Source organism: Thermothelomyces thermophilus, chromosome 3 (assembly GCF_000226095.1).
Source record: "Thermothelomyces thermophilus ATCC 42464 chromosome 3, complete sequence".
Lineage (NCBI taxonomy): Eukaryota > Fungi > Ascomycota > Sordariomycetes > Sordariales > Chaetomiaceae > Thermothelomyces > Thermothelomyces thermophilus.
This window is the reverse complement of record NC_016474.1, coordinates 2,458,637-2,479,427: the sequence shown is the minus strand read 5'-3', so window position 1 is coordinate 2,479,427 and position 20,791 is coordinate 2,458,637. Positions and strand designations below refer to the sequence as shown.

The window sequence follows — 20,791 nt, the reverse complement described above, 5'->3', positions numbered from 1 at the left end:
ACGTGGGCTGGATTGTACGAATTGAGAGAATAACGGTTTCAGCTCGTTTGTCGACGCTGTAGAGTTTGGCTTATATATAACCTTTGACATGGAATGGCGGCGTCTGGGTCGCTGTGATTCATTCCTAACGTATGGTTTGATTCACTGGGCACTCGCCCTCTTTCCCCGACGGCTTGGGTGAGGCGTCTGCCTGCGAGAGAGCGGGATTACAAGCGAAGTTGACAAGTAATGATGGTGGTGACGATGTTATCAACCGACAACCTCCGAGTTACATTCACTCCGACCTATAAATATATATATATAGTATATAGAATTCTTCCCAACGACAAGCCGTCTGCTTGTCTGGCCTCCCGTCACTAAAACCAACCATCGGGAGGCAGGGCCATGTGGCGCCCCTTGCCGTCGAAGCTGGGCGTCTGGGACTGCGCGACGCGGTCCCGGGCGGCGTCGCGCACCTTGTGCTCCCAGCCGGGCTTGCGCCGGAGCCGGGCGTCGTAGAGCGCCCACAGGCGGGGCAGGAAGCGGACGTCCTGGACGGAGTAGAGCCACACCTCCTCGGTGAGAGGCCGCTGGTTGAAGACGGAGTAGGTCCCGCCGAGCTCGGGCGCGAACAGGCGCCGGCCGCGGTCCTTGGCGGCCGCCCAGGCGACCCGCTCCGCCGGCGCCAGCACGCCGTCCCGCTCGATGCACTTGGCCAGGCCGCTGACGAAGACGTTGCGGGGCCGGACGGCGGGCGCCGGCCGCGTGGCGAGCTCCATCAGCTGCAGGTCCACGACGCCCTCGAGGCGGACGCCGAAGTGGCTGTAGAGCGCGTCCGAGTCGTTCCGGACGTCGAAGAAGACCTTGGCCACCGCCTCGTCCTCCAGCAGGTCCCGGAGGGTGCGGCCCGCGGAGGCGGTGTAGGCGCCGCCGGGCGTGCAAAAGGCGGTCCGGCCCAGGGTGTGGATGTCGACGAGGTAGGCCTGGTCGAGCGGGCGGACGTAGATCTGCAGGATGGAGATGCTGCCGTACCTGGACAGGTTGATGCCCTCGAGGTCGACGTAGAGGGAAGGGGGCGCGGTCGGCTGCGCGTAGAGGACGTCCACGAGAGCGCTCACGGCTGCGGCCGTGTCGACGAGGTCGCGAGAGTCGAGGATGGCCATGTTTTATCGTTGACTAGCACGAGAGAGAGAGATGGAGGGATCAGCGACGGTCAAGAGCTATAAGAGTCTAGCCACGGGCAAAGACGGGGAGGATTCTGGCAAAGGAAGAACGCTTATGCCGACTTGGGTTTCTTCCATCCGCACCACGGGGGATCAGGTGGGAGTATATATACGTATGTACCACATACGCGTCTTCTCCGTCCGAAAGAGCAAGACCTGCCGCCGGGGTTTGACGCCGTGATGTCGCAAGCATACGCAGTCCGTCTCTCGCCGCAGCTCGTCATTGCAGCTCTTCCCCTCCTCGACCTCTGCATGGTGATAAAATCAGCTGGCAGCCCCTGAAAGCCAGGTCCTCGTCTCAGACATGGGCAACCGGCACCCCAAGGGCCGTTTCACGGATGACGGCCTGTCGAAGGTGCCGTCTGTCGCGGCCGGTTTCTAGAAAACCACCTCCAAAAGCACAAGGGGGGTTCTCCATTGAAATCGGCGCTGAATTGACCCTTTACGTGCTTGGTGACGGGCCTTCCACATAGGTGACCGGTGAACGGTCTGTTCGGGGACGAGGCCAGAACGGGGTGATCGAGGGGGGGGGAACATGTTAAAAGACTATTTATCCTGTTGTGCGTCCTGAGTGAGCCATATCTGAGCAGAACCAAGTAGCGGCCGCTTTCCACTCCGTGAGATGGACTCGTTTGTGTCGCACGCCATTTACCAAGGCCAATGTTGCTGTTTCTCGCTTACTTGCCCTAGGAGGTGCCGGTGTGAATGGAAGGACGATGAAACTGGCGCTCATCAGCTGATATGCTGCAGGCTGCTGAAGGCCTCAGCGCTTCCGATATCCATCCTGTTGACGTGTCTATCCTAGCCAAGCTGTAGGGATGTTCTCTTTCGAGCATTGTATGTATGTACGCCCCAAGCTCGCCATGGATCTGTGGACACATTATGAGTCCGCCCCCCAACATCGCCTTGGTTGATGAACGGATGAGGACGACGAAAGCGCCGTTGATGGGGGCGTACATGCAGCCCAGCTTGTTAACAGCTATGACGGGCCCCCTTCAACGAGAAACGTCTTCCTCCTCGTCTACTCATGCATGTCGCCTTTTTGGGCTTTAGGTGCGCTTTTTGCTGGGTTGGCTTGGCTTCGTTCGTCTCACCGACTTCGAAATACCTTCACCATGGCAAGGTCAGTCCGTGTTGACGGTCTTAGCTTCCGCATCGTGGGCTTATTTTAGACAAAGTGACGATAACAGTAGCGCCTAAGAACGATGAGTTACGTTTCCCGCGATTGTTTGACAACTTCTCGTGGTCGTGCCTTAATAATGGATGGATGACTTGTGGTTTGAGTCTGGCGGACATGGGTTCTCGAGGCTCGTTTGGGTTGCAAGCCCATAGCGGAGAAGGCCCCCAATATTGAAGATTATTGCTGCTGTGGATTGTTACTTATTACGGATTACCGTGGGAGTTTCTGCCTTCCCACTCTCTTCTTCTCTCACAGTGCCGTGGCTACGTCATTGGCTTGGCATTTGCACTGTGGCATTTGCACTGTGGCATTTGCACTGTGTGTGCAGCAGCGAGACCTCTCGAATCGTCCATCAAGGTCCAATCGCTGCAGCCTCGAGAGCCACATCGCGGGGCATTCATCAACCATCGCAACTGCCTCACCTACACCACCACCGGCGACCTGCACCACCCGATCGCTCATAGCGTATCCGAGTATATCCAGATCAACAGTAACAACAAGCGCCGCAAAATGGGCTCTGTTATGCTCCCCCACCTGCCCTCTGGCTGGCATGTCGACCAAGCCATCCTGTCAGGTTAGTGCACTAACTCACCTTTGAACCCCCTTTGCCTCGCTCGCTACTCACAGACCGAATTTCTCCCAAGACGACCGACATTTCCAGCCGCTAACCTGAACAACAACAGAGGAAGAACGCGTCGTCGTCATCCGCTTCGGCCGCGACCACGATCCGGTAAGTTGCCGCACTCCTGCCTTGACACCTCTCTCCCATCCAGCCCGAGAGGGGGAGAGAGAGAGAGAGAGAGAGAGAGAGAGACAGAGACGGAGGCTGACAACCACGGCCACCCCCCATCCAGGACTGCATGCGCCAGGACGAAACGCTCTTCAAGATCGCGGAGCGCGTCAAGAACTTCGCCGTCATCTACCTCTGCGACATCGATCAAGTGCCCGACTTCAACGCCATGTACGAGCTGTACGACCCGTGCTCCATCATGTTCTTCTTCCGAAACAAGCACATCATGTGCGACTTTGGCACCGGCAACAACAACAAGCTCAACTGGGTGCTCGAGGATAAGCAGGAGCTGATCGACATCATCGAGACGGTGTACCGCGGCGCCAAGAAGGGGCGCGGTCTGGTGGTCAGCCCCAAGGATTACAGTACGAGGCACAAGTACTAGGCGATCCTTGTTTCCCTCCGGCGGTGGAAGCTACTCCGGGTCGTGGATTGTTGGATGATGACGGATTGGTTGCTCGCCACAGCATCGTCTCCTCACTCTGCCCTGGAGGTTGTCGGGGGGGGGGGGGGGGCGCACCCGGGAACCATATTTGCCTTGGAGAGCGAACGAGAGGGTGTCAGTAACTACATCAGGAGTGCCGGCGTTATTGCGGAACAGGAAACGTAGAGGTCATGACGGTATCCGAAGGCTGGGCAGAGAGAGGCGAGAATTTGGTTTCGGTTGGAGTGGGAACACAATAGCATCTTAGGACGGGAGTTCCACCCAGAGCACCACCTTGGATGAAGATGTATGTACGGCATGGAGTCGGACTGATTCGAGCGATATCTGCCGTTGCATTGCGGATGTTTAAGAACATAAAATAGAAAATACTGACAACATAAAACAAGAATATAAATGCACTAATTACGTGTCTGTTCAGCGGCTGGAACAACCTCCCAGCGCTCTGGAGAAAGGGATTAGTGTAACTGGTTAGTGACACCCTGATCGACGGTCTAGAGCCAGGCCCTTGGCGCTGCGCTGCGCTAAAGGTTATTGAATGCGCTAGCCCCCATCCGGCCAAGCGAGCCGCTGCCGCCCCCTGTAACCTCCCTGCGCCTTTCGTTGCCACGCAAGCAGGCCAATGCAGCGGCAGTTGATCGAGGACGCCCTCTTCAAATCAAAACCAAGATGTTGTCGTCACTCCTTTGCCCGTGCACCCACCCTGCACTGCGCCTCTTGGCCTGCGGTCGTCGCAGGCGGCCTGTTGGTCCCCGGACTCGAACAGGGAAATAATCTTTCTATTTTCTTGGTCCAGGGCAACCATAGAGTTTCGTTGTCCTTCAAACGTCATTGTGCTTTTTATATTTTCTTTTTTTAAAAAAAATCCTTTTCCTCGTTGATTATAAGCCCAATTGGTCTGCTCTTGCAGATCGGGTGTCTATCGCGGACACCGCTCCTTGCACTACCAAGTGTCGCCGAGTACGAGCGGCGGCCAGCGAGTGATTCAAAGCGAAAGAAAAACAGACACGCACGTTAGGGATTCAGTGCCATGGCCGACCATGCTAGCGGCCCCGAGCAGGGACGAACACGAGCGGGATCGAATGCTTCGTCAACAACGCCGAGGCTGTCGCAGGAGCTTGTTGACTCGAACGCGCCAGAAGGGCTCACGGCAGCGACCAGCCACGTCCCCTCTTCCGTCTTTTCTTCATATACACCACTTGACGGGAAGGCGTCACCGCCTCCCGGGACAACGCCGGGCGGAGGAGTATCGTCTGCAGGACATGGCGAGAAACACTTGGAGAGTCTCGGAATCCAGGAGCCGCGGGGGGCATCGGATCCGGAGGCCAGCCCCGTCAGGTCTTCCGAGGAGGCCACCCTTACCAGGCCAGCGCGCCGGGAGAACGAATCGACCGAACCGTTCGAGAACGGCTACCACTTCCCGCCGAGGTACTCCTGGCGAGAGACGCTGCAGCAGGGACTCGGAGATTTCTGGGCCTTCTTCACCACGCCGATGGGCTGCTTCTGGACCGTCTACGGCCTCAACGTCGTCGCGTGGGGCGGCATGATCTTCCTGCTGCTCTGCAACGCCGCGCCGGCCATGTGCCGCCCGACCTGCGACGACATCGACTCGCCGCGGCGCAAGTGGATCGAGTGGGACGCCCAGATCCTGACGGCGCTCTTCTGCGTCACCGCCTTCGGCCTCGCGCCCTGGCGCTTCCGGGATCTCTACTTTCTCCTCCGGTACCGGGTCCTGCGGAAGCACGAGGGCCTCCGCCGCCTCGCGGGCATCCACAACGGCTGGTTCCGGCTGCCGGGTACGCAGGCGCTGCCGGCAGACGTCGGCCCGGACAACGTCCCCGCCGACGTGCCCCGGAGCTGCGTGCCCATCCCGCAGAGGAGCATGCCGAGGGCGCCGCTGACCGGCACCCGGGCGGCGGCGACCGCGCTGTGGAAGCTGGACTTTGTCATCTGGGCCATGGTCGGGAACACGTTCGCGCAGTGCGGCCTCTGCGGCATCATGTGGGGCATGAACAGATACGACCGCCCGAGCTGGGCGACCGGGTTCCTGGTAGCCATTGCCTGTCTCGTTGGGATGGCTGGCGGGCTCGTCATGTTCCTGGAGGGCCGGCGAGTCAAGAGCATCGAGGGCGTGCCGCTCACCGAGCGGGACCGCGAGAGGCTGGCTCGCGACGAGGAGCTGGGCATCCCGCACTACAACAACCTGAAGGACAAAAAGCCGAAGGAGAAACGCAAGGGTGGTAATGGGAAGAAGTACTGATGTTAATTAAGGCTAAGGCATATACTACCCAAGGCATCAGCAGTAATGGGCACACTTTTGGGGGGGGGGGGGGGTTTCTGGTCTATTGGATCCTTTCTTTCAACCACCGAATACGCGATACCCTTGCATGGCGTTGGGAGAAGCAAGCATTGGTTACAACTTGGCGCACGTGTGTGTACTAGTAATGGTTTACGGATGGCTGTTTCCTGTGGCTGAAGCAAAACAATGACAAAGTTTATATTTGATTTTGTAATAAGGCACGAATTTTATCCATTCTTTCCGTCTGCCAGCCCAACGCAGTTGACGATCTCGGTGCCCAGTTGCCACTCGAGTGCACCGTTAGCCGTTGAGGTTCTCGTTGGGTCTGTTGGGTGCGGAGCTGCAAGGCCACCGAAATCTGGGGTTGAAATCCACTTGGGAGCTTCTTGTTGGCCAGAGCTCAGGCCGCCTGAGGTGCGCGGTTCTTGTCCTATCAATCAGCAGGGCGTTAGGCTGCGGGCCTTATCTAGGCTCCACTAGCAGCGTCACACGGTCACTCTGTCGGCCCAGCCTTCCTTCTCTCCTCTCAAAACCTTAGGGGCCGAAACAGAGGCATCACCTGCCTCGGGCCCTCCATTCCTCGCATCTCCTGAAAGGGACCAACCTAGCTTGTCCCTCCCATCTTATTCAACCCCCCGATTGAGACAGTCGGGGTCGTCAAACACAGTCTTGATCCCTTATCGTCTGGGTAGCCGGCGAGCTCTGGTTTCAATCCGCCCGGACCCGGTGCCTTTATCCGGGCACCTTTTTACCTTGATCTCGCCTCGTCCTCGTCCTCGTCCTCCTCCTCCTCCTTCTCAGCGACCTCCTCAAGCCCCTCGCCGTGGGGTTCTCCGACCGCAACCATGGCGACCGCAGTTACTCCCCCGCGGGCTCTTATCCCGTTCTTGGTGGCCATGATGCTGTTCACGGGCGTGTGCAACACGCTCCTGACCAAGTATCAGGTACGCTCCCCGTCCCTCCCAAATCTCTCCCCGCTCCTCCATCCCGCCTCCCGCATCTTTCGTGCTGACCGTCTCCCAAAAGGACAACCAATGCGTCCGCGACTGCGACAACCCCGACCCCAAGAAGCGCCAGCACTTTGAGCAGCCCGTCATCCAGACCCTGCAGATGTTCGTCGGCGAGATGGGTTGCTGGCTCGTCGTCGGCCTCATCTCTCTCTACCGCCGCTACGTCGGCGGCACCACCTCGCCCTCCTCGGCGAGCTACCAACCCATCGCCACGGTCGACAACGAGAACAACGACGCCGACGCCGACGCCGACGCCGACGACGGCGCCAGCATCCACTCCACCACCGCCCTCAACCCGAACCGGTCGTCGTCGGGCGGCAACAACAACAACAACAGCAACAGCAACAGCAGCAGCAGCAACATCAACGACTGCGGCGTCCCCAAGCCCCACGACTGCCCCTCGGTCCTCCGCGGCTGGCGCGTCACCCTGCTCGCGCTGCCCGCCATCTGCGACATCCTGGGCACGACGCTCATGAACGCCGGCCTGCTGCTCGTGGCGGCGTCCATCTACCAGATGACGCGGGGCGCGCTGGTGCTCTTTGTCGGCCTGTTCAGCGTCGTCTTCCTGCGCCGCCACCTGCACCTCTTCCAGTGGTTGTCCCTCGTCGGCGTCATGCTGGGCGTCGGCGTCGTCGGCCTGGCCGGCGCCATCCAGCCGGACCCGAAGCACCACCACGCCGTCGAGCCCCAGGGCTTCAGCGCCGACGCCCTCCGCGTCATCCTGGGCGTCCTGATGATCGCGGGCGCCCAGATCTTCACCGCAACCCAGTTCGTCCTGGAGGAGTGGATCCTGGAGCGCTCCGCCATCGAGCCCCTCCGCGTGGTCGGCTGGGAGGGCATCTTCGGCTTCTCCGTCACCCTGCTGGGCATGGTGGTGCTGCATGCCGTGGTGGGCAGGACCGAGGCCGGGAGGAACGGGCCGTTCGACATGGTCGAGGGGTGGCGGCAGTTTTGGGAGTACCGGCCCGTGTTCGTCTCGAGCGTCTTGATCATGATCAGCATCGGGTGAGCATTCTCCTTCCCTCCCTTTTTTCTCCCTCTTTCCCCGTCTTTAAACCCCCCTGCTGCGGAGTTATATATGTATGTATATATATATACAATGTTGGGCTTGCTAACGCGGAGCGAACCCCCACCAAACTAGCGGGTTCAACTTCTTCGGCCTATCGGTCACGCGCAGCGTGAGTGCCACGGCGCGCTCGACCATCGACACGTGCCGCACCCTCTTCATCTGGATGGTGTCGCTCGGCCTCGGCTGGGAGACGTTCAAGTGGCTGCAGGTGGTCGGTTTCGCCCTGCTGGTCTACTCGACATTCCTCTTCAACGGCGTCGTCCAGCCGCCCTTTGAGTTCCTTCGCGTGCGTGAGGTGGAGGAGCTACTGCCCGAGGAGCCGATTGAGCACAATTAAAGGTATGATCGGTAGCCTGTGACGGAAAGCGTCGCTCTTGGCCCTCCTGGCATGTGTATAGACGCATAAACGGCAGTCTGGCCGTACTGGCGTGGGATTCCGCGGTAGATACGGGGACAGATTTTATTCCTTGGAAGGTCGTATAAGGGGTGAGGTGAGGTGTGCCTGTGTCTCGCATGGGAATCTCGGGACAGGCGCAGACACCGGTCATGGGTTCATTGAACTCGTCCAGGCAGGGCGAGCAATCTGTGCTAACGGAGTGACGGCGTCTGGGTTTTTATAATCAACATGTGTGTGTCTTTTAAACTCATTCAGTGTGTCTTCAGGCCTATGTGACCCGAAATTTGCCTGCCGGTGGATGGCTGGACCTATATGACAACCTCACGAGAGACCTTTCAGAAACTCCCGGGTTACCCGGACTGCTTGTTCCAAGTTGTTGGTCGTTTCATTGTAGAGGCATGCGCCGCCCTATGTCGGCAGCCCAAGAAGAGACAAAAAAAAAAAAAAAAAAAAAAAAAAAAGCAAAACCAAACCCGAGACGCCCAAACCTGCCCCAACCCAAAGTTCTCAAACCGCAATGATGCAACCCCAACCCCAGGTCTCGGCCAGTGTGTGGAAAGAAAAGGAAGCTGGACAAACTAACAGACCCCGGCCAGCGAGAGCTTGCGCCTGAACTTGGCGAGAGCGCACTGCTTGGTAGAGTCCCGCCCCGTCAAACCCAAAAAGGTCTTCCTCTGTCTTCTCCGTCCTCTCCGGGCATTCCAACTGGCAACCCATCCGTTCCTCCGTATGTATCCTTTAAGCAAGGGTACGCCCGTGAGGACCAGGACCAGTTTCCAGAGGTGGGATAACTTCACACCCGTTGTTGCGTAAAAAGTCCGGGATAAGTGAGCCAACCCCCCCCCCCCCGGGCCCTTTTCGCCCACTCCCTTTCTCCCCAACGTGAACGGAACTAGCTGACGGTGCAGAGGAGCTCGGCCTCGAGGATGAACTTGCCCTCCTTGTACTTCTCGCTCGACTCGTACGCCTTGTCGTACTTCCACCCCACCACCTCGTTGCAGGTCCGGCAGGTGATGTCGCGCACCACGTGCCGGCCCGTCGTCATGTTGCGCTCCGACGGCTCGCCGGCCTCGACGTTGACCACGCTGTTGAAGAGGTACGCCTTGCCGTGCTGGCCGCGGAAGTTCTGTTTTCGTCGGAAAAGAAGCGGGGGGGAAAGAGGGATGACGAGGTTAGTGGTCTATCTTTCTTGGTACCCTGGCGCGGCGGAAGGAAGAGGGAAGAAAGGGGGGGGGGGGAGAGGGGGAAGAGAAGGGGCTAGCTCGAGGTGTAACAGCGTACCCTGCTGATGATGTCGTCATGGTTGGCTAGGTGGGTTTTGCAGCCCTTGCAGCCGTAGACGCGGTTGCTGTTGAGGTAGGTGTTGTAGGCGAGGCCCATGGTTGCAGGGTCGGCTCCGGCCGTTGTTCACCGGTGAACCTTGTTTGAGGGTACGCAGTCGGGGAGCTGCGTGATATTCGACGGGTGGCGGCCGAAAAAGGTTGGAGAGATGCACAAGGGGTGTCGTTGCTCGTGGGCTGCTTCTTTCGTTTGGCTGATCGGGATACCGACGAGATGTGTCCGTCCGGATGGGCGTCGGCGGCCGTCGCGATGCTCGCTGCGCGCACAGTAAGCAATGTACCCGAGACAAGTTAGGCGTCAAACGTTTGGAATGACCCGGGCGTCGGCCTTGTGGTCTGGTGCGGGGCTGGTCATGGGCAGCTGAGGCTCAGACGGCGCGAAGGCCGAGATCAACCGAAGAAAGCGCCACTGTGAAGGGGAGAGGGAATTGACCCTACCGCTAGGTGTGTGTACAGTACAGTACCTATGTGCTCGAACCCGTGGGGATTGGAGCAGGTCTAGACCGACGCGACAGGCAGCTCGAGGCCGAACAAGGACAAAGGCGGCGGCGACGGCGGCGGCTGGAAAGGCGCAAAGAAAGTTGAACAACCAAGATTCAGGTAGCAAGCAAATGAAGAGCACAGGCACGAGCACAGGCAAACGGTGGTTCAAGTGTGTGTATTCCTTAGATAAAAAAACGGTACAAAACGAAATGGGGGAAGAGCTTGTGGCTTGAGTTATCAGAGTGGCCGGACGCTGAGGGTCTCTCTCCGGCGTCGTCGGAGCGGGTGAACAGGCTGTTGTTTGAAGCACTGGGTGCAATCGGTACTCTATTTATGTTAGGTACCTTATTAGGTAGATAACTGATAAGGAGCGGGCAGCTGCGACGTCAGGCGACGCTCGGTGAGGCGCGCAGGTGGAGCAGGAGGGTCCAGTGTATACAGTGCGGTGTACGGATACTGTACGGACTAATCCGCACATTCACTACTCCGTACCTTACCTCCTTCGCCTACGCTACCTTATGGACGTCCGTAGATCCGTACTGATCAGACTAGTGTACGCGCAAGCCTATGCAATAAGGAATCCACGGATTACCGTACTCTGTATGTAGGCAGGGTAGGTATGCACATACATACATACTATGTATGGTCTTGGCGGGAACTGCAAGAATATCGCTCCTGAGCCTTCGTTTGAGGGAATGAACAATACAATCCGTACTCGGCAGCCCATACACTAGACAAGTATCACGGAGAACATATGCTTCCACATCAGGTAACAGTACCATGGAAGCTGAAGCCATGTAAATATGTACCGATCCGCCAACAATACACACGGAAAAAGCTAACAATGTACAAGAAAAATCGTCCTCGACGCTCCGCCACCAACGCCGCCGCCGCCGCCGCCGCCGCCATGGCCAAGTTGGACAGCCAAACAGAGAACAGACGGACAGGACAGGACAGGCACACGCACCATGATAGCAGAGCTCGTCCCAAATCCAACTCCCCAAAATCTCAAAATCTCCGGCGGGTTCCCCGCCCCCCCTTCTCTTCTCGAGTCGCTTGCCCCTCTCTTACCACGAAAACGCCTCCTCGACAAAGTCCACATTCCCCTGATACTGCCTGCTCCTCACCGCCCTCCTCACCTCGTCACTCAGCGCTCCCGGGCCGCAGACCGACACCGCCATGGTGCCGATCTGGTTCTCCATCTCGTGGCCCAGCAGGGTGTCGATGTTGGGCCGGCCGGGGAACATCTGGACGGTCGCGCTGGGCGAGTGGATCTCCTTGGTGGAGCGCGGGCGGCTGACGAAGAGCAAGATGCGCAGGACCTCGCGCCGCTTCTCCATGGCCAGCACCTCGGTCATCCACGGGCGGATCCACTCGAGATGCTCGGGCGACTGGATCGTCCACACCATGATGACCTTGCGCGTGGCCACGGTGCCGTTGCTGTAGCCCGCCACGAGGTCGCGCACGTGCGGCACCGCCTGCGTGATGCCCACGCCGCCGGCGAACAGCATGACCGTGCCGTACGAGTGCAGCCGGCTGGAGCCGCGGTAGGGGCCCTCGACCAGGCAGCGCGTGACCATCTTGCCGTCGGGATGGGCCGCGGCGCGGCTGTACAGGGCCCCAGTGAAGCCGGTGCGGCCGCGGACAATGAAGGAGAAGGTCGTCTTCTTGTTGCCCAGGATGTCCTGGCGGCGCATCGGCAGCTTCTCCTCGGCCGAATGGTGGTCGGACTCGTCGCTCCAGGCGACGGTGAAGGGGTGCGACTGCCAGTAGCCGATCGTCGGCATGTACAGGTATGCGTGCTGGCCCGGCTTGAAGTCCCACGGCCGCGCCATGGTGACGGTCACGCGGCATGCGCCGCCGGGAAGGGCTTCGACCAGCGTCTTGGTGCCGCCCGCGCCGACGTTGCGGTACGCGAGCCGGATGAGCCGCGCAGCCCTGTCGAAGACCCACAGCACCACTACGGCGTAGAGATACTTGAGCTGCGGGAGCTTCTTGAGGTCGAGGTGGTACCATAGGCCGATGATGGAGAGGATGGCGAGGGCGATGTGTGCGAGCTTGAAGGTCTCGTAGTAGGCGTGGCGGAAGATACTGGAGGCCTGGATGCAAATGGCAACGAACGCGGCGGTTGCCTGTTGTAGGCTTAGTATAACGCTTCCCCCACTCCCCCCCCCGGGGTACGTCTTGGGGGGAAGATCAGAGGCGACTTACGATGAATCCCCACATCAAGAAGGGAACCTTGAAGGTCGTGTCGAAGGCGCCGGCCCAGCTGCTCCTCGAGGCGTTGCTGATGAGGAAAGCCAGAGTGTGGGCAACGGCCTCGAGCATCACGATGCGGCCGAGCCATCGGTGGAGGAGGTTGAAGGTGTCAAAGGATATGCCGAGGAGGGTGATGAGCGGGTTATTTCTGCCGGCCATCAGGAAGAGCGGAATCATGTTGACGACGGAAAGATAACCGGTCCGGTTCCTCACCAGGGACGCCACACTCCCCAAGGATCCGGAAAAGTCGATGGTCATGACGCAAAAGGCCACATTGGTCGCGAAGTAGCCGACCAGAAAGACCAGCTGCATCCGGGTGGGCAGAGTCCCGACGTTGAGGGCCGAGCTGAGCTGGAACTCGCGGTTGTGGCGCTTGCTGAAGATGGGCGCGTATTGCACGTTCTTCTTGAACCACGAGTACTTGCCCGAGGCCTCGGCGAAGTAGCGCTGCGTGTCGTTGTGGAGGCAGGTCACGGTCCGGACGTACCTGACCAGCAGCTGAGTCACCCTCCAGGCGAGAAGGGCCACCCCGATGCAACCCAGAACAAGGAGCAAATAGTGAGAGAGCATCGCGTTGACCACATACGGGTCCACGCTCGACTTCGCCGCCTCGCCAGCTCCACCTCCAGCTCCTCCTCCTGCCGCTGCTCCTGCTCCTGCTCCTGCTGCTCCTCCTTGTCCGCCAGCGGCCGCGGCGCCAGTGCTTGGTGGGGCAGACATGATGTTCAGTTAGTCCCGCTTGCTGATTCCCGCATGCACTTCTCCTGGGGCCGTCCTGCTAAGAACTGAATCAAGCCGGGGTCGTGCCGTCGTGGGCTGGTCGTCGAGATATCAATATTCTCGCGAGATGCTGTAAGTTGTCGACGCAATCAAGCGTTCAAAACGGGGCTGTAGAATCGAAATAAAAAGATCGAAATGGTCCCCAGTCCTCGCCGAGTCCTGCTGCGGGAGCTGGGCAGTTGTTGTTGTTGTTGTCTTCTGTTCTGTCGATGCTTCTTGAGTGCGACAGAAGTTTCCGCAGAAAACCAGAGGCGAGCAGCCGTTATCAAGTGGAATCCGGGTCGGTCGGCTTCACCCGATCATGTCACTGCTCTTGGTAATTGTTGAGGGAACGTGTTGTCGGCTCCCTAAAATGCCGAGGTAGCCACGAAGAGAATGAAAAGGGGTGGCAGCGTCCAGCGGCCAGTTGTGAAGAAGCGGGTGAAAAAAATGGTGATGTGGTTTTGTGGGTGAAGTGGTCAGGGCCGGTGCAGCGCAGTCACTAAACGATGGAAGTGCCTGCAACTGCTCGTGACAGCAAAGCAAAATAAAGGAGAGTGGCTCGAAGAATCAAGAGACTTTGAGAAACAAATTTAACCAGCCAAGGAAGGGAACTGGCCCTGAAGAACGATTTCGTGGGCAGGTGGAGGGATGATCTGAACCAAGGATCAGGTCCGAATGAAAATGAGTGGGCGGATCAATCTAACCGACCCCTCCTGGTGTCAAGAGATCAGGGGAGGAAAGTTTCATGCCAAGCGGGCTTGCTTTCCGTACCAGTCCCGCCATTCACATCTCCGGTCCCGTAACTAATCTGCCCCATCGCGTGTGAATTTCGCCGTAACTACCTTCAATTACTAGTAGTCCGTACATACAAACAAACAAACGCAGGGATACTGCTATAAGCTAATAGAGGTACCATCCCGGATTTCCCCATCGATTCGCCGAGCCAACTTTTTTTTGCCATCGAGTTAAACGCTTTTTTCTGTTCTAACTCCACATTTGACTTTTCAAAGTGGTACGGCATACAAAAAGCACCCCGGTGGTCGTTGACAAGTGGGAAAGCACTTCAAGATGATACTAATTAATGCGCAGATATACGTAAGATACCTACCATGACCTCCACTACAGAGTACCCGTATCTTGGGTCATGGTACGTAGACTCCTCCCGTACGCGCGGTTTGTTTTAAAATTCTTCGTCACGGCCCCCGAAACCTTCATCCGAGTTGTCCTTCCGTCTGAGGATTTGCTGCTTGTGCCCGTCAATGGCGCTTAGGCCCAAGCATTCCCGCAGAGTCTCGAAAAAACCAGACGGAAGGTGGGCGCGAGGCGTGTGGCCGTCAGGGGATCTTCGGTAGTTTCCTAAAATGGCAAAAAGCCCTCCCACACAAAGCGCGGCAGGCATTGCCGGGTTGGGCGCTTGGCATCCGACAACCTACTTTGCTCCGTTCGATTGGGCCAACCTGAAACGCTCGGGCGCAGGGGGACAAGTTGCCCAGCCAGGGGTTATGAGAATCCTCCAGCACATCTTTGCATGAAGAAGCAACGTTTCTTGGCCAGTCAAACCCTCAACTCCAGTATCGCCTTACGAGGTCCTTCCACAGCGGCTGCCCAATCGAAGCAGGAAGCATCCCACGTGCGGGGTGGCAATCCGCACAAATCGCGGCCGTTCTACGGACGATTCCGGTTTAACTATGGGATTTCCACAGATTTCGCCACTTGATGCTCACTGCCGGTCTTTTTTTTGCGCGCGCACTGTCGGGCGCAAGGCAGCATCGACGGCGGAAGCCTCCTAACTATCATGGGGAAAAGGTGTTTTGGTCTTCCAGACAGGAATTCGATTGGGACCGGGTGTGTGCCAAGGGAGACCAATGCCACCTCGGCTACTCTTCCCAAGGTTTCTTCCTCGCCCAACAAGCCGGAAATGGCATGCAGCAAGAGCCGCATATTACGCACCTCCCTCGTCCCGGCGGGGGGGGGGGGGGTTTCCGTACACTGTCCATATCGCATAGGTCCCTCGCTACGTATGTACAGTACAACTCGAGTACATAGTAGTAGGTGACCCGAGTCTCGACCAGACTCGTGGCAAGTGCCACTCCAATGCAAGGCCCAGACCTTTTCGACACAGGCAAGCGGCCTGCACGTCTGTGCCCCTCCTCCCCACACCCAAGCATTCAAGACGATTCAAGCCGGCGGCACAGCAGTGCGGCTCATGTTGTGCTGAGGCGTCGTACGGAATACTTGGTAGCCACAAGAAAAATTACCGGTATGGATACTACTGCAATCCTTGGTATTGTTCCCTTGGCAAAATAACGCAGATGGCCAGATCATCAACGGCTTTTGACGGCGGCGTGGAAGGGTAACCCATGCTCTCTCCTTCTTTTCGTCGCTCATGACACGATCAGCATCCAGCACCTGAGGGCAGATCTCCCGGCCAGATCCTGGTTGATGTTTCTCCTCAGAGCTGACGAACACAACTGGGGGGTTCTCAGCGGCTACTGTAGTAGTGTACTGTACATACCAGAGGGAGACGGTGACGAACAGCAGTTCGCGTGTCTGCGGTTCTCCGAGCGGTTCATCTTGAAACAAGCTCCGCCAAGGCCAATCCCACCCCCGACGATTTGCGTCCTTCCCATTGTCAAAAGAAGCAGTTTGAGGAGCATAGACTCGGGCGGGATGCCGCCCACATTCCGCGTTACGGACCATCACTGATTCCGCATGCTGCCTTTGCTGGTAGCCTTGCCGCTGAGGGGCGTTCGCCGTAAGCGGCCAGGACAGTTCAATAACACAAACGCCAAATCACTATACAATTTACTGCAAATGAGTCGACGTGACTTTTTTTTTTTTTTTTTTTACAAAGGCACGAAGCTAGTCAAGAGTGGTGCACGAAGAGGGCCTCAAGACACAAACGAGATTTGCCCATCCCCATACCTCCACATCCCGTCACCTCGAAATTTCCAACCCCAGGCTATTTGGTTGCTATCATACGCCTGTCGCTCGCGTCGAGCTACATAACAGGACAGGGATATCATTGGGAGATCGGTAGGTGAAAGGGGGGGGGAGTGGGGGACGGCGCCACGATCAAGGAACGTATCGTCCGTCAAGTGCACGCAATTGTGTTAGCGTTCCCGCGATTGAAGCAACTCTAGCCGACGACGCGAGAGATCAGCTCGATGCCCGTCTCAGATCCCGTCCCACCATGCCAAGATGTCGACTCCAGTCACACCACTATGAAACCATGATATCGTCAATCAGAGACACCCAAAGGCTGCATTCGGAACGCCCGAGACCTTCGTGGAGTGCGGGACGGCCCATGATCCAGACCTTCTCTGTCTCGAAGCGCAACCATTTAGCCCGGTTCTCGTCAGCCCAACGCGCGTACGTACTGTACCGTACGGACATACACCCAAGTCATTACGCAGTGCTCCCGAGAGGACGGCAATCACACACGATAAAGTGTTTTTCGCTAGATGAGTTACCCGCCAACCCCTCGTCGTTGTGTTGTCCACTCGTCCGGAGCGCCTTGAGTGGTATCCCACCATCGTTGCGACCTATCCTGCTGTCATCGTATGTACAACACGGGGCCCATTTGGTACGCGCTTAGCTCTCCTTGGAGGAGGAACCAAACACTAAACGCTTCTATTTTCGCATCGCCTCCTCCTTGGAAGAGACGAAGGGGAAGGGTGCTTTCTTTCTGAGTCATACGTGATCTCAGCCAGCGATAGCTCTCCCCAGTAATCAACGTGCTGCGAAACGCCCCAACAAACCCCTCGTCCAATCCCTAATTACATGGTATCATCCCACAAGTGAAACCGCCCGTGACAATAGCTCAACACATGTTCCGTAGTGAATACCAATAGAAGCCGCCTGCCTCTGCCAAAAGGTAGACACTATAGGGCCTGTAACTTATTCCTAGAGAAGACTCAACTCGTCATCACTGTCCCCTGCGGCGTCGTATCCAACAAAGGCCCCGCTCAACGTCCGCCTCCTCTTAGCAGTCCCCGTCGGCGCGAGACGAGATGGCTGGAGGTACACCATCGATGCCCTGGCCGCTCTCTTCTTCGTGGCGGCGTCGCTGACCGGCGAGGGCCGAAACCGCGCCGGCTTCTTGCTGCGGAGCCAGTTCTGCGCCTCCTCTCTGCGGGTGGTGCTGGTGTCGAACCCCAGCTCGTCGCCCCCGCGGGTGATGGGCCGCGGCAGCCGGCGTGGGCGGACGGCGAGGAGGGAGCCCCCTGCGGGGTGGGGGTCCGTAGATGCGCTGGTCTCGTCCGAGAGTGGGCGTGGCTCTTTCGGCTCCGAAACGGACGCGGAAGGTGACGCCTCAGTGTTTGGCGACAGCGCGTCGTCCTCGTCCGCTGTCTCCGAGCCAGATTCGGACTCGTCGCCGCTCTCGTCGTCGTTTTTCTCGTCATCATTATCGCCATCACCACCTGTTGAAAGCGGCGGCGGCGGTTCGGGGTAATCGTCGTCATCGATCCCCTCTGTTTCGGCGTCTGCTTCCGAACCATCATGATCTGTCGTTGCATCTTCCTCGTCCTCACTATCCCCACCCACTGATAAGCCCTGAGACCGCAACCGCCTGCCACTCTTCCCCCGAAGAACCTGACGGCGAGGTTCCGTTCCCGGCGTAGCAGCAACCCACTCACTGATTCCCTCGTCCCAACGTACCCCCAGGAACGATGCCACCTTCCCCCCTTTCCCCTTCCCTGTAGTAGCTCCCCTCCTTCCCGGAGTAGCGCATGCATCCGTTATTGTGCCCTGCTGCTCCTCTTCCTGCTCCTGCTGCCTCTCCCTCAGCAGCCCCTCCGCAACCTCCAGATCCCTCAGATCCCCCGTGAGTTCCGCAAGCCGGAACGCCCCGTCCACGCGCATTCCGCTCACCGCCGCCTTAGCTGCCGTAGCCGATGCCTGGTGCTGCTGTTGCTGCTGTTGCTGCGACAGCAGGGCCGAGAGCCGGCCACAAAAGCGGTCCAGATACGCGTGCGGCGATGACGACAGGCCGGCGCTGCCGCGGCCGCAGTGGTGGGCCATGGCGCTTATGAGGGCAATGGTCGCATCGTACTGGAGCATCAGGGCTGCGTTGTTCTTGCTCTTGTTGTTTCCACCGTTGCGATGGCAGGTTTGGCTATCTTTCCAGGCCGTGGCGACCACCGCTGTGGATATTTCTAGGGACCCCTCTGCTGCCGGGCAGGAGGATGTTGGTTCTGGAAGAGAGAGCAAGCAGCATAGGGCGAGGAGGTAGGTGCCAAGTTTGCGGGTCGGGGTCTTGCGCGGTTTGAGGCGGGCCGAACATGCGGTCGTAATGTAGCTCATTCGGCGACGGAGGGTGGCGATGCAGGTTACCGGCAAGTCGGAGGAGGCGCCAAAAGTTTGATTGAGCCCTTCCTCGCTGAGAAGAACCACAGATCCGAGGGCTGCGAGCGCGCTGATGAGTGTGGTTTGCGGCTTCCCCCGGAGACGTGTCTGCGGCACGCCGCGCGGCCTTCTGGGCGCAGCTAGTTCACAGAGGAGTTCGAGGGTGGTGATGGCGAAGTCGAGGATGTCCTGGCAAGGCTTCATATGCGTGACATGACGCACCGCCGAAGGCCACAGTGCGATGAAGCTCCTGTTCAGGATCCAGTCGGCTGGTAGCAAGCCACCGGCAAGGAGCTCAGCCAAAACTCTTGGCAAGATCGAGGTTCCAGAAGGGTCGCAGCTCTCGAGTACTCTGAGCGGCTGGTGGGCCGGGGAGGTGAAGAGGTCGTCATCGGGCGTGGAAGGCTTGGGATATGGGCGGACAACGAAGGCCCTGATGAGTCCGTCAAATTCCGTCGGCGGCATGTATTCAAGGCACACCCGTATAAGCAAACCGGTCACTGAATCCTCTAGCAGCCCTTCCCCTGCGGCGTCTTGGATGATCTGGACCGCATGCGCCCGCACGAGGAGGCAAAGACTGCTCCACCCGTCGACGGCGCCGAGGGATTCCAGCTCCGAGTATATCTCGAACGACACACCCGCACCCTGGACCGCCAACCTTGTGCCATTCTCTTCGGACTCCTGCCTCTCCCATTCTTCGAGCCCCGCTATGTATGCAGGCACCTTTCGAAGACACATAGCCATTAAGGACTTGGGATGGGCTGCCTGGTTCTTCCGAGGCGACGTGACCCGTAGCAGAGCATCGAAAGCCTTGAAGATGGACTCAAAGAGACTGTGTCTCTCGGCATCTATGGTGGACCGGAGAGCAGCCAGCGACATCTCAAAGGCGCATTTCGTCTTGCAGCCACTCCCCGGGTGAGTGCATCGGCTGCTGGCCAGAGCCGGCTCTTCCCCCTCGAGAGCGTCATACGGGGCGCGGATTGGGGAAGAGAGCTGGTGGTTCCGGACCCGACGAAGAAAAGGGGTAGGCAAGATCACATCGTGCGAGCCCTTGTTGCTGGGTTGGCGACGCTGCCTCTGCACGTTCCGCTGTGGGGTACATGACTGGTTGCTCGTGGCAGTCCGGCGAGTTGCCCTCCTGGAATACTTGCGACATGTCTTCTTCTTCTTATCGCTGTAGTCTGAGTCGGAACCGGGATAGCTTCGCTTGCCCAACACGGGCCTCTGGGGTTTGACGTTCTGGCCCGAGCCTGCTGAATTGCAGACCAGGTCCCTCCGCTCCTTGACCTTCCTGAGGGCGGCGATGTGGGTCAGCAATGGCCGGAGGAGCCGGTGACACCTCGTAGCCGTCCATGGTTGTGTATGCTCTGAAGCGATGGTGCTAGTGTTCTGCTTTGTCGTATTTCGATGCTTTGGCGATGCTGGGTAAATCGACTGTTGGTCCTCCATGAGCGCCTCTGCTCTCGCAGCTGAGGCAGGATCAATGTTGGACGATACGGCAAACAAGAAGCAGAAAAACACACACAAGACACCAAACCAAGAGAACCCCCCAAAAAAAGCAAAAGGAAAGAAGGAAGCAAAGGAAATGCTACACTACATTCAATGGCCGCGAGTCCCTAATTCAGATCGCGTGCTTTGAATGTGTACGAGTAAATGTGTTTGACCCAATTCCGCTTCGAGATCTGTGCGTTCTCATTGGCTATGGCTTATTACTGTCAACAAAGGGAAACCACTGTGCGCGCATTGGTCACCTATCCGGAGGGGCGGGCCTTGACCCACTTCACTGAAGATTCGCTCCCCCGCTGATGCCGAGAGTAACAGTAACAAAGTACGGATACCTGATGAAGAACCAAGTAAAAGAGTTGGCTGTGTTCGCTAAACCGAGATAGGTCGAATCAAAGCTCAAAGGTGAGGTTTCTCACCCATTTTTGACCGTGTCGCACTCTTACCCAACATGAATCGCGAAGTCGCCGAATGGCCGGCTATGAGAAAATGAGTCCTTTCTTTGGTGCCTCCGTGCCGAGCGAAGAGTCAGTCCTGACAGGGGTCGCTTCCCGTAGCGTGGCTGCCAGGGCCGGTCTTTCCCCGTCCGGCCGGGCCATGCCGGACCAGAAAAAAAAGTTGCCCGCAAAACCTTGGGAATTCTCGATTCAACACTCAACCCGACCTTACAGAGTGAGCCACTTCCACCTCGGTGCCCGGCAGCGTA

General features: G+C 58.2%; 7 protein-coding genes across 7 annotated transcripts; 3 read left to right on the top strand and 4 right to left on the bottom strand.

The window, feature by feature from the left end:
- Window positions 1–145: 145 nt before the first annotated feature.
- Window positions 146–1,361, bottom strand: MYCTH_2304497 (uncharacterized protein). The gene has a single exon (XM_003663023.1). It carries the CDS (start codon window positions 1,140–1,142, stop codon window positions 357–359), a length of 786 nt encoding a protein of 261 aa, XP_003663071.1. The 5' UTR covers window positions 1,143–1,361; the 3' UTR covers window positions 146–356.
- Window positions 1,362–2,739: 1,378 nt separating this feature from the next.
- Window positions 2,740–3,658, top strand: MYCTH_2304495 (uncharacterized protein). The gene is made up of 3 exons (XM_003663022.1): window positions 2,740–2,956; window positions 3,066–3,112; window positions 3,237–3,658. The coding sequence occupies exons 1-3, from the start codon at window positions 2,893–2,895 to the stop codon at window positions 3,555–3,557; spliced, it is 432 nt and encodes a 143-aa protein (XP_003663070.1). The 5' UTR covers window positions 2,740–2,892; the 3' UTR covers window positions 3,558–3,658.
- An 887-nt stretch (window positions 3,659–4,545) lies between these two features.
- On the top strand, window positions 4,546–5,987 carry MYCTH_2304491 (uncharacterized protein). The gene has a single exon (XM_003663021.1). It carries the CDS (start codon window positions 4,645–4,647, stop codon window positions 5,872–5,874), a length of 1,230 nt encoding a protein of 409 aa, XP_003663069.1. The 5' UTR covers window positions 4,546–4,644; the 3' UTR covers window positions 5,875–5,987.
- Window positions 5,988–6,605: 618 nt separating this feature from the next.
- On the top strand, window positions 6,606–8,826 carry MYCTH_2304489 (uncharacterized protein). The gene is made up of 3 exons (XM_003663020.1): window positions 6,606–6,857; window positions 6,940–7,928; window positions 8,065–8,826. The coding sequence occupies exons 1-3, from the start codon at window positions 6,759–6,761 to the stop codon at window positions 8,327–8,329; spliced, it is 1,353 nt and encodes a 450-aa protein (XP_003663068.1). The 5' UTR covers window positions 6,606–6,758; the 3' UTR covers window positions 8,330–8,826.
- A 398-nt stretch (window positions 8,827–9,224) lies between these two features.
- Window positions 9,225–10,091, bottom strand: MYCTH_2304487 (uncharacterized protein). The gene is made up of 2 exons (XM_003663019.1): window positions 9,671–10,091; window positions 9,225–9,515 (listed from the first exon to the last, which is right to left on the bottom strand). Exons 1-2 carry the CDS (start codon window positions 9,767–9,769, stop codon window positions 9,282–9,284), a joined length of 333 nt encoding a protein of 110 aa, XP_003663067.1. The 5' UTR covers window positions 9,770–10,091; the 3' UTR covers window positions 9,225–9,281.
- An 892-nt stretch (window positions 10,092–10,983) lies between these two features.
- On the bottom strand, window positions 10,984–13,798 carry MYCTH_2315197 (uncharacterized protein). Its single transcript, XM_003663018.1, has 2 exons — window positions 12,424–13,798; window positions 10,984–12,344 (listed from the first exon to the last, which is right to left on the bottom strand). Exons 1-2 carry the CDS (start codon window positions 13,039–13,041, stop codon window positions 11,280–11,282), a joined length of 1,683 nt encoding a protein of 560 aa, XP_003663066.1. The 5' UTR covers window positions 13,042–13,798; the 3' UTR covers window positions 10,984–11,279.
- A 3,187-nt stretch (window positions 13,799–16,985) lies between these two features.
- On the bottom strand, window positions 16,986–20,287 carry MYCTH_2304481 (uncharacterized protein). The gene has a single exon (XM_003663017.1). The coding sequence runs from the start codon at window positions 20,029–20,031 to the stop codon at window positions 17,140–17,142; it is 2,892 nt and encodes a 963-aa protein (XP_003663065.1). The 5' UTR covers window positions 20,032–20,287; the 3' UTR covers window positions 16,986–17,139.
- Window positions 20,288–20,791: the final 504 nt, after the last annotated feature.

Coding starts and splice junctions, on each gene's coding strand:
- MYCTH_2304487 (XM_003663019.1), bottom strand. CDS start 9,769: ATGGGCCTCGCCTACAACACCTACCTCAACAGCAACCGCGTCTACGGC. Junction 9,516..9,670: donor ATGACGACATCATCAGCAGG/GTACGCTGTTAC, acceptor CGACGAAAACAG/AACTTCCGCGGCCAGCACGG.
- MYCTH_2304481 (XM_003663017.1), bottom strand. CDS start 20,031: ATGGAGGACCAACAGTCGATTTACCCAGCATCGCCAAAGCATCGAAAT.
- MYCTH_2304489 (XM_003663020.1), top strand. CDS start 6,759: ATGGCGACCGCAGTTACTCCCCCGCGGGCTCTTATCCCGTTCTTGGTG. Junction 6,858..6,939: donor CGCTCCTGACCAAGTATCAG/GTACGCTCCCCG, acceptor GTCTCCCAAAAG/GACAACCAATGCGTCCGCGA. Junction 7,929..8,064: donor TTGATCATGATCAGCATCGG/GTGAGCATTCTC, acceptor CCACCAAACTAG/CGGGTTCAACTTCTTCGGCC.
- MYCTH_2304495 (XM_003663022.1), top strand. CDS start 2,893: ATGGGCTCTGTTATGCTCCCCCACCTGCCCTCTGGCTGGCATGTCGAC. Junction 2,957..3,065: donor CGACCAAGCCATCCTGTCAG/GTTAGTGCACTA, acceptor GAACAACAACAG/AGGAAGAACGCGTCGTCGTC. Junction 3,113..3,236: donor TCGGCCGCGACCACGATCCG/GTAAGTTGCCGC, acceptor CCCCCCATCCAG/GACTGCATGCGCCAGGACGA.
- MYCTH_2304491 (XM_003663021.1), top strand. CDS start 4,645: ATGGCCGACCATGCTAGCGGCCCCGAGCAGGGACGAACACGAGCGGGA.
- MYCTH_2304497 (XM_003663023.1), bottom strand. CDS start 1,142: ATGGCCATCCTCGACTCTCGCGACCTCGTCGACACGGCCGCAGCCGTG.
- MYCTH_2315197 (XM_003663018.1), bottom strand. CDS start 13,041: ATGCTCTCTCACTATTTGCTCCTTGTTCTGGGTTGCATCGGGGTGGCC. Junction 12,345..12,423: donor TCTTGATGTGGGGATTCATC/GTAAGTCGCCTC, acceptor AGCCTACAACAG/GCAACCGCCGCGTTCGTTGC.